At 42.4% G+C, this 10189-nt stretch overlaps 1 protein-coding gene across 3 annotated transcripts in view; it reads right to left on the bottom strand.

The window, feature by feature from the left end:
* Positions 1-2214: 2214 nt before the first annotated feature.
* The window catches only part of NSMCE2 (NSE2 (MMS21) homolog, SMC5-SMC6 complex SUMO ligase), a 302808-nt gene continuing 294833 nt past the window's right edge, over positions 2215-10189 (bottom strand). For all 3 annotated transcript variants that reach the window (XM_042465807.1, XM_042465808.1, XM_042465806.1), the window contains exon 7: positions 2215-2610. In XM_042465807.1, coding sequence (XP_042321741.1) covers positions 2496-2610 — 115 coding nt within the window. In that variant the 3' untranslated portion in view covers positions 2215-2495. The remainder of the gene's footprint in view (positions 2611-10189) is intronic.

The following is a 10189-nucleotide window of genomic DNA, read 5'->3' as shown; positions in this document are numbered from 1 at the left end:
CTCTAGAGAACAGCATCTACAATTAGGCTTTGCTTTGGGCTGCTTTTTTCAGTTTCTACCATTCTGTGGTTGGAATCACATGAGATATGGAGCCCTGGTGGCGCAGTGGTTAAATGCCTGTACTGCAGCCATTCACTCAAAACCACAAGGTTGCGAGTTCAAGACCAGCAAAAGGGCTCAAGCTCGACTCAGGCTTGCATCCTTCCGAGGTCGCTAAAATGAGTACCCAGACTGTTGGGGGCAAATTAGCTTACTTGCTAATTAGCTTACTTGCTGTTCACCGCTATGATCTTTGAAATAGCGGTATATAAATAAAACAAATTATTAATTATTATATGTGGCTAGAACCTTCTATTATGAGCGTGTCCAAAGGAGGGTGACTAAAATGGTGAAGGGTCATGTCCTATGAGGAATGACTTAGGAAACTGGGGATGTTTAGCCTGGCGAAGAGAAGGTTAAGCGCTGATATGATAGCCCTGTTTAAATATTTGAAGGGATGTCATATTGAGGGAACAAGCTTGTTTTCTGCTGCTCCAGAGACTAGGACCCGGAACAATGGATGTAAGCTCCAGGAAAAGAGATTCCACCCCAACATTAGGAGGAACTTCCTGACAGTAAGGGCTGTTCGACAGTGGAACACACTCCCTTGGAGTGTAGTGGAGTCTCCTTCCTTAGCGATCTTTAAGCAGAGGCTCGATGGCCATTTGTTGGGGATGCTTTGATTTAGATTTCCTGCATGGCAGGGGGTTGGACTGGATGGCCCTTGCAATCTCTTTCAACTCTACAATTCTATGAGACACAGTGGCTTAAGATACTTTGCTGCATCTAATGGATTTGAAATGTTATTGCATATCTTTTATTGTCTTTTGTCCCCAGTCCACACAAGCAGGGGCTCTCCCTGCATTGTGATCCCTCCAGACCATCTTAACTGACAAAAGAAGTAACACCTGAGACAAAATGTTGGCCTGTGACTCTTACTTCAGTATGATTTTTAACCTCTTTGCATGAGCCAGCATGGCATAGTGGTTTAAGATTTGGACTATGACTCTGGAGATCAGGGTTCAAGTCCCAGCTTGGCCATAAAACCCATTGGGTGACCTTAGGCAAGTCACACTCTCTCAGCCTCAAGGCAAGCCAATGTCAAACCCCCTCCGAACAAATCTTGCCAAGAAAATCCTGTGATGGATTTGGCTTAGGGTTGCCATACATTGGAAACTACTTGAAGGCACACAACAACAACAACTGATCTTTAACCTCTTTGCCTGATGAAGAAGCCAATGAAGCTTTGAAAGCTTGCATGATGTGTATTTTGTGCTTTTTAGTTAAAGATGACTTTCGGCTATCTTTTGTGGGTTTTGTGGCTGAAACAGGCTATCTTTACCTCACCGATGTGGGAGAAGGGATAGAGTGTATGACTTGGACCAGGAGATGCAAGTTTGAATCCCTGCTGAGTCATATAGCTGGTTGGGCTGCAATCCTACTGTATATGCACTCATCTGGGAGGAAACCACCTTGAAATCAATAGAACTTGCTTCTAAATAGACATGCACAGGATTGAACTGTGATAAGACTCAGAAAAATTGCCCTTTTTCTTAGCCCAAATGACTTCCTAGGGGTGTTGACAATAATGCATATAGCATGGATCTCCTTGAGAAAAATTTGAGACAAAACTGTCATAAATAAATAACTGAATTCTGGCTGAAGGATTCTGTGAACTGCAGTCCAAAAAAACAAAAACACCCCCCCCCCAAAAAAAAACTTTTCTGATCTGGGCAGTAGATAGCTGGACCCATGGCTAGATGTTCCAGTGGGGTTTCATAATGCAAATCTTACATACAGATAGAACCTCACCATCTTGAACACTGTTTTCTGGGGGAAAGGCAGTATATACATTTAATAATATATATCTAGGTAACATGTGCTAGTATGGCCCTTCTAGATATTTCTGGACTGCAACTCCCAGCATTTTTACTCACTGGCTATGCCGGCTAGGACTGCGGGGAGTTGCAGTCCAGGTACATCCGGACAACTAGCTGATTCCTATCCCCTGATTCAGGGAGGACCATGCAATGTAATGTGAAGAATGTTTTCAGCAGGAAAAAAGCTCCTTTTCTTGACTGTAACTCCCAAAATCCTGGGAGTCATAGTCAAAAACAGTTACTTTTTCAGAGCAAAAGGAGAAGAAGGTGAGGAAGAGAATGATGAAGAAGACAATTACAGTGGATCTTTCATTTTTATTTACAAAATGTGGGGTTTCAATGCAGGACAAAACATTTTAAAAGAAAAGGAAAACAAGGATCTTACACTTGTCAGTCTCTAAGGAACAAGGAGGATACCTTCAGAGAGAGGTCAGACCTTCAACTTTGCCTGCAATTGGAATACTTGGAATAACCATCTGTTACACAACCACCTGACAATCAGCAACATATCTCAAGTCATCTCTTCTAACACCACATTTTCTTTGTCGCAACATCCACTGGAGCCCTGACTGACTTCTACTGTGTTGACTGGCTGTGTTTACTCTGACTGTCAATTGTTCTTTTAAGGACTTCATCAGGCACCAGGTCAGATTTCTTGACTTGGCGGTTGTTGCACCCAACCGTGGGGCAGCTGTAAAGAAGGAAAAAGAGGTTAAAGCAGACAGAACTAACAACCATCCAAATCAACATAATGGGACTCCTCATTCTGTTGTTCTCTTGGATCCACAGCTGTTGTTCTGGCTAGCTATTTAGAAGGGATGTGAAATCAAACACAAACAGAAGTGTTAATCTCTCTATTTTTCCAGTACACACTCCACTAGCAAAACACAGTCAATGGAGCACATCCTGTTAGTGACATACACAAGTGTGTTTAAGTCCACCTACGTCCATGCATGTCTCTCTCTTTTTTTTTGGTAGTTGCAGAGGTTGGCATTCTTTTCCACCCTCTGGAATTACCAAAGGCAATTGAGCAATTCACAGTTTTGCTGTGATAGTTGCTCTGAACAGCCATTCTGTGGCTGATGGAGAGCACAGGAGATTAGAGATATGTCTGGCTATGCTGCATAGTCACACGCACATCAATGAGATCACCCATCAATAATGGCAGATCTTGGTGGAAGTTGATATCAGTCTGCTTCTGGCCATGGGACATAGGCAGAAGGGCACAGGACATAAGTCAGATTTCTTGACTTGGCAGTTGTTGCACCCAACTTCGGGGCAGCTGTACGGACGGGGAAAAAGAAGCTCTGGTGGACAAAACTAACGACCATCCAAATCAACACAATGGAGCTCCTCATTTTGCTGTTCTCTTGGATCCACAGCTGTGGAGCCACAGATATGTCTTCAATCCCTCTCTCCACTAGCTGCAAAATGGTCATTTCAGGGGGTTTACTGCAGCAAAACTGTGATCTTTATGGTAATGACTGGGGAACCTTAGCAGAAGATGCAGGATCTGAACCAATGTCTTATTCTCTAAAGCGTGTTGCACATCCTGAAATTCAGAAGTTATCTGTCATATATACTCGACTATTAGTAGACCTCATGTATAAATTGAGGGCAGACTTTGAGGCCAGAATTATGGATTTTGATATGACCCATAGATAAGTTGAGGGTAAAACTTAGGTGCATGTAAGAAAGGATGTAAAGGATGAAGCAAAGGAAAACTAATGCCAAAAAACTTACAAAATTCCAGTAGGCATAATAGTTTGTGCTAATCCTAAAGGCTGGACAAATGAGAAGAGAATGACGTAAAATCATGACTATGTGATGTGTGGGGAAGGTGCCCAGGCAAAGGTGGGGCTAGGAAAACAGACAAATGTCAAAATGAATGAAAAGGCAAAGCAAAAAACATGGTGACTATGTTGGCAGTGATTATATATAGCCTTTAACTTTAATGTGATAACTTTGCCTGACTTTAAACCAGTAAAGCTACAAACATACACAAATGTCTTATTCAGATCCTTCAATGCCTGATTCCTCTGATGGGATGAACTAAACTCCTGTCTTTCACCACTCCACTCAGAGAAGGGGTGGTTCTGTTTTTAATAAGGCACAATACTTACATTGACCCATAGATTAATCAACACATTTTTGTGACAATTTTTTTAAACTAAAAGTCATAGAATCATAGAGTTGGAAGAGACCACAAGGGCTATCCAGTCCAATCCCCTGCCATGCAGGAACTCTCAATAAAAGCATCCCCGACAGATGGCCATCCAGCCTCTGTTTGAAGACCTCCAAGGAGGGAGACTTCACTACACTTCGAGGGAGTTTGTTCCACTGTCGAACAGCCCTTACTGTCAGGAAGTTCCTCCTAACGTTAAGGTGGAATCTCTTTTCCTGGAGCTTGAATCCATTGCTCTGGGTCCTAGTCTCTGGAGCAGCAAAAAACAAGCTTGTTCCCTCCTCAATATGACATCCCTTCACATATTTAAACAGAACTATCATATCACCTCTTAACATTCTCTTCTCCCTGCTAAACATCCTAAGCTCCTTAAGTCATTCTTCATAGGACATGGTTTCCAGATCCTTCGCCATTTTAATCGCCCTCCTTTGGACACACTCCAGTTTCTCAATGTCCTTTTTGAATTGTGGTGCCCAAAACTGCACAATATTCCAGGTGGGGTCTGACCAAAGCAAAATAGAGTTGCACTATTACTTCTCTTGATCTAGACACTATACCTTTATTGATGCAACCTAAAATTGCATTGGCCTTTTTAGCTGCCGCATCATACTGTTGACTCATGTTCAACTTATGGTCTACTTGGACTCCTAGATCCCTTTCACACATAGGCGCGTTACAGACGTGCCAATGAGACGCTGTCGTTACGCGCAAGGGGCGGCGCTTCCTGACGCGCCTTGCCCCTCGCATGTAATGAGTATGTCAAAATGGCGGCGGTGCTGCATACAGATGGGCGCTGCCATTTTGACATTGCGGACACACAGCATCCAGACGTCATGCACCAGAAGTGGCGCCGCGAGTGTGCGCCTCGCGCCTTGGGCTGCCACTTCCGGGGCACAGGAAGAAGCCCCATTTTGGCCCTTCTTTCTTTCTGCGCCCAGGAACCGCGCGGTTTGGCTGCTGCGGTTCCTGGACGCAGCAACCGGCAGCGGCGCGAGACCGCCCATTTTGGGCGGTTTGTAACGCGCCATAGCTTTGTTCAGATAGGTGTCCCCATTCTATATCTGTGCATTTCATTTTTCTGCCCTAAGTGGAGTACCTTACATTTCTCCATGTTCAATTTCATTTTGTTAGTTTTGGCCCAGATTTCTAGTCTATTCAGGTCATTTTGAATTTTAATCCTGTCCTCTGGAGTATTTGCTACTCCTCCTAATTTGGTGTCATCTGCAAATTTGATGAGTATGCCCCCAATTCTGTCATCCAAGTCATTGATAAAGATGTTGAACAGCACTGTGCCCAGGACAGAGCCCTATGGGACCCCACTGGTCACTTTTCTCCAGGATGAAAAGGAGCCAATATTGAGCATCCTTTGGGTTTGGCTGGACAACCAATTACAAATCCATGTAACAGTCGCCTTGTCTAGCTCACATTTTACAAGCTTTTTTGCAAGAATGTCATGGAGAACCTTGTCAAAGGCCTTACTGAAATCAGGATATACTATATCCACAGCATTCCCTTCATCTACCAAGTTGGTAATTTTATCAAAGAAAGCGATAAATATTGTGTGGCATTACTTGTTTCTCTGAAACCCATGTTGACTTTTTGTGATTATGGAATTGCCTTCTAGATGTTCACAGACTCTCTGTTTAATGTTCTGCTCCAGAATCTTTCCTAGTACTGATGTCAGACTAACTGGACGATAATTGTTGGGATCCTCTTTTTTTCCCTTTTTGAAGATGGGGACAACGTTTGCACTCCTCCAGTCTGCCGGGATTTCTCCTGTTCTCCAGGAGTTCTCAAAGATTATTGCCAATGGCTCTGATATTACATTTGCCAGTTCTTTTAATACTCTTGGATGTAGTTCATCTGCTCCTGGAGACTTATATTCATTTAGATTAACCAGGTATTCCTATACTATCTGTTTACTTAGTCTGTGCTGAATTTCCCCTATTCTTTCTTCTGCTCCAATTTCCTCAGGTTGAGCACCCTTTGCCTTTTCTGAAAACACAGAGGCAAAGAAGGGTTTGAGTAATTCTGCCTTTTCTCTGTCTTCTGTTAGCATTTTGCCATTTTCTCCACAGAGTGGCCCTACCATTTCCTTTTTCTTCCTTTTGCTGCGGACATATCCAGAAAAGCCCCTTTTATTGTTCTTATCCTCTCTAGCAAGACGGAGTTCATTCTGTGCTTTAGCTTTTCTGACTTTATCCCTACACATGCTCACTATTTGTTTGAATTCCCCTTTGGTGATTTCGAAATTTTCGGGTTACGAAAGGAATGGCGGAACGAATTAATTTCGTAACCCGAGGCACCACTGTATCAGGATAGTTGAAGTCACCCATCACTACTACATCTCTCCTTTCTGAGTGTGTGGTCATCTGTTCTAGAAAGACATAATCCAGTTCCTCAGTCTGACTGGGGGGGGGGTCTGTAGTAAAATCCCACCATAACATCCTTGTTGTTTCCCTCCCCTTTAATTTTTATCCAGATGCTCTTCACCTGGCTTCCATGATTGATATCCTGGATCTCTTCACTGGTGTAAATATCTCTGACATATAGTACTATTCCTCCTCCTTTCATGTTTGGCCTATATCTCTTACAAAGGTTATACCCCTCTATTTCTACATTCCAGTTCTGAGACTCATCCCACCAGGTTTCAGTGATGCCTTTTATATTTGCTTTGTTGTACTAGGGGTTCCAGTTCATCTTGCTTATTTCCCATGCTCTGTGCATTAATGTAGAGATATCAAAGACCATGGGTCCTCTTTACTTGCTGCCTGTGCAAGTTTTTTTTTTTTTTTTTGCCTCCCACTGTTGGGTCCTTGCACTATTTGTCTTGTTTCCTCTATGTCAGTTTGACTATTTTCTCCATCACCTTTGCCTTCCATAATATTGTTTCCCTCCCCCATGTAACTCAGGTTAAAGCCCTCCTGATCAAATTCTTGAGACTGTTGGCAAAACATTTCTTCCAACTGCCTTACATAACTAACTTGGCCGTACATATCAATTAGACAGAATGGACCCAGCATAATATACTTATTGGTCAGAATGATATACCTTTATACATTTCTACAAAACTGCAAAAGTCAAAAGCCTTTCAAATCATGCTTTGAGGATCTGTGCTAGACACATGTAAGAATGTTTGGAAGGGTTTTCAGTCTTTTCACCATTTGTTTTATTTATTGTAAACTGCAATGCAGTCCCTTCTTTAATCCATATTAGAGGATCACAGCATTCTTTTTTTAAACGGAGAGAAGAGAACATTATGTATTTTATTGGGACTCTCTTTCCCTACAATCTGCTGGATGATGTGCTTTCATTATGACTTTTGTGGCTAGGTAGCACATACCTGTTTTGGGGAGACACATGGCAGGGAATGTAATTAGCTAAACAGGTGGGAATGAATGGCCTTGGGGAGAATGAGTGTACTGAGATAGATGAATGTTCCTGCTTCTAGATGTGTCTTAAGTGGAGCACAATTTGCCCATGGTGGTAATAATAGGTAATAGCGTTAGAGACTGCAATCTTTGCATATTGTTTGATGGCTTCAAAGAACTGTACAAATGATAACTTCTACTTTCTCTTCCCACAGATGCCTGCTTATGAGTTTGAAGAGACAGGGGAACAGATAAGACAATTTAAGTGGTTTGCCTTGAGCCACACTGAGAAACTGCAGCAAAGCAAATGCCATGGGAAATAATCAATTCTTAACATGAGCACAGAAAAACTCCAGCTCCATGCCTTCAACTGAGCCAGATCTGTATCTCTTCCCGCAGTGCAAGCAAACACTGCTCTAGCATAGAACTTGGTACACTGTACAGAATTTTCTTTCCTGAATCTGACAATTTTTCATTTAAAGAGTCCCAAGCTTCTAGCCCTCATGATCTGAGAAACAAGTAAATATGGCAAAATCTGAAAAAACCAAAAGAGAGGAAGTTTAAAACAGATCTTTGAAAATTAACTACAATTTCCAGAATCCCCCAACCAGTATGGCTATACTCTAACTGACAGATAAAAGATAGACAAGCCATATAGTCAGAGGTTTTAACTGAGCCTTTTCCATGATTTTCTAAGCATTTCCACCCCTCCAGGTTGTGCAAAGTAAGCCTGTATAGGGGGTAGAGCTTGGAAAAATCCCCTTTTTGGAATACTGTGCCTAGGATCTCCCAGCCATTTCTGGCCCCATTATCTCTGGCCATGCTGGATGTGAGATTCTGGAAATTATAGTCCAAAAAAGAAACTTTTTCAAGCTCTGGTTTAAGGAGAAAATATTTTCCATCATGGCTAGCAATATGGATTTAAATCCACTTTTCCACACCTCTTCCAGGCTTTCTCTTTCAGATCCCCTAATTTTGCTCCCAGTATTTCCATCTTTACATTTCACATCCTCCAACTTCTAAGGCTTCATCTTGTTCCCCCTTCATCTGCTGCCCTGGTCTGTCTTTTTTAAAAAGCAAAATAAAATCCATATCACAGAAGTAGAATTATGTAAAGTAACTGCAGTATGCTCCAGCCACACAATCAGAATATGAGCAGTCCTTGGCTTATTTGTTTCCATTTGCAATCCAAACTATGCAGAAGACCTAGAGGCTGAGGATACGTCATTGAAAATGGAGAGCAAATGCTGATTTTGACAGTCAAATAAGTCATTATTTGTCCTAGCTAAGAGTGATGAAGATGACTCGTAACATCAGTTACTTTTTTGTGTGCATGGCCAGCAACAAAGCGTTTGGGAAAGAATCCAAGGGAGTAGATGCACAAATCCTCTCTAGGTAAAACATAAGGATCTGGCTCAGTCTTTTGTGCTGCTGTGTTGGCACACTGGTTTGTAAGATGCCATGCCAGGCATCTGCTCTTTCCAGCTCAGTGTTGGCAATACTTAGTTTCTCTAACATTGCACAACAGTGCCACAGACCACTTTGACAGTGAGATGATGAGACCAGTGACACCTTTACACAACTTCTCCACAGACTATCAAAACTTGTGGGGAGGTTGCTGAATCCCATTGCTTGCTTTCTTAAGAGCACAAGTGGCAGGCTGAAAAATGCCAGACAACCCTAAAAAGGGCATGTTGGCATAAACAAGTGACACACTGAGAATTTCAGTTGCCATTTACATCGGGATCGGGCTGGAGAGAAGGAGCCTCCATCTGCTCACCAGGAAAGTCATTCCAGCTTTTAAAGCACATTTAATGAATATTGGGGAAATGCCAAGGCATTTCATATTCAGGCTGCATCTACCCTGCAGAATTAATGCAATTTGGCATCACTTTAACTGCCACGGCCCAATGCTATGGAATTCTGAGATTTGTACTTTTGTGAGATATATAGCCTTCTCTGTCAGAGAGCTCTGGTGCCACAACAAAACTACAAATCCCAGGATTCCATAGAATGGAGCCATGGCAGTTAAAACAGTGTGGAACTGTGTTAATTCTATAGTGTGGCGCCAGCCTCATTTGCAAAAAATGACTCCCATTTTCTTCCCTTTCCTATTCCAAATCAAAAAAAGCTCTCCCTTGAGGAAAGGGCGTGGTGCAGTTAGAAGTCTGACCTTCAGTGAAAACAACTTATGGCATCCTGTTTCTTGCTAGGAGAATTATGGGACATGGAAGTTTGAAAACTAGACAATCCATTACAATCCTTGGTAAGAAACCACACTTATAGTGTCACTTACAGTGGTAGAGAAGAACATGTGGCCCAAGAGAGGCTGTGGTGTTGTAATTCCCACTATTTGCGCATGGGGACAGAGTCCCCCCTGCAACACAAGTTGGCCACCTCTGATTTTAGACCAAAGGAGAAGCCTTGCAGGGTAGACCACATCAAAAATGGAGCCACACATTTCAAATGGGCTGGGTAAAGATGCTGACACCCCGTCCCATACCAGAGGTCACACCATTCCTCTCACTTATAGGGTTGCTACTGACCACGATAGCATTGGACTATAATAAGGAATAAGAAAATTGTTTTTGAAACCTATAAAATTGCTTGTGCCACACACAACCATGAGAAACCTAAGATGAGTCTTGATGGATCAGACTCAAAGTCCCTTTAATTTAACATTCTGCTGAAACAGTGGCCAATCAGTTGCCTAC

Source organism: Sceloporus undulatus, chromosome 4, assembly GCF_019175285.1.
Source record: "Sceloporus undulatus isolate JIND9_A2432 ecotype Alabama chromosome 4, SceUnd_v1.1, whole genome shotgun sequence".
In the NCBI taxonomy this organism is placed as follows: domain Eukaryota; kingdom Metazoa; phylum Chordata; class Lepidosauria; order Squamata; family Phrynosomatidae; genus Sceloporus; species Sceloporus undulatus.
Note: the sequence above shows the minus strand (reverse complement) of the source record. Positions and strands in the feature narration are given on the sequence as shown.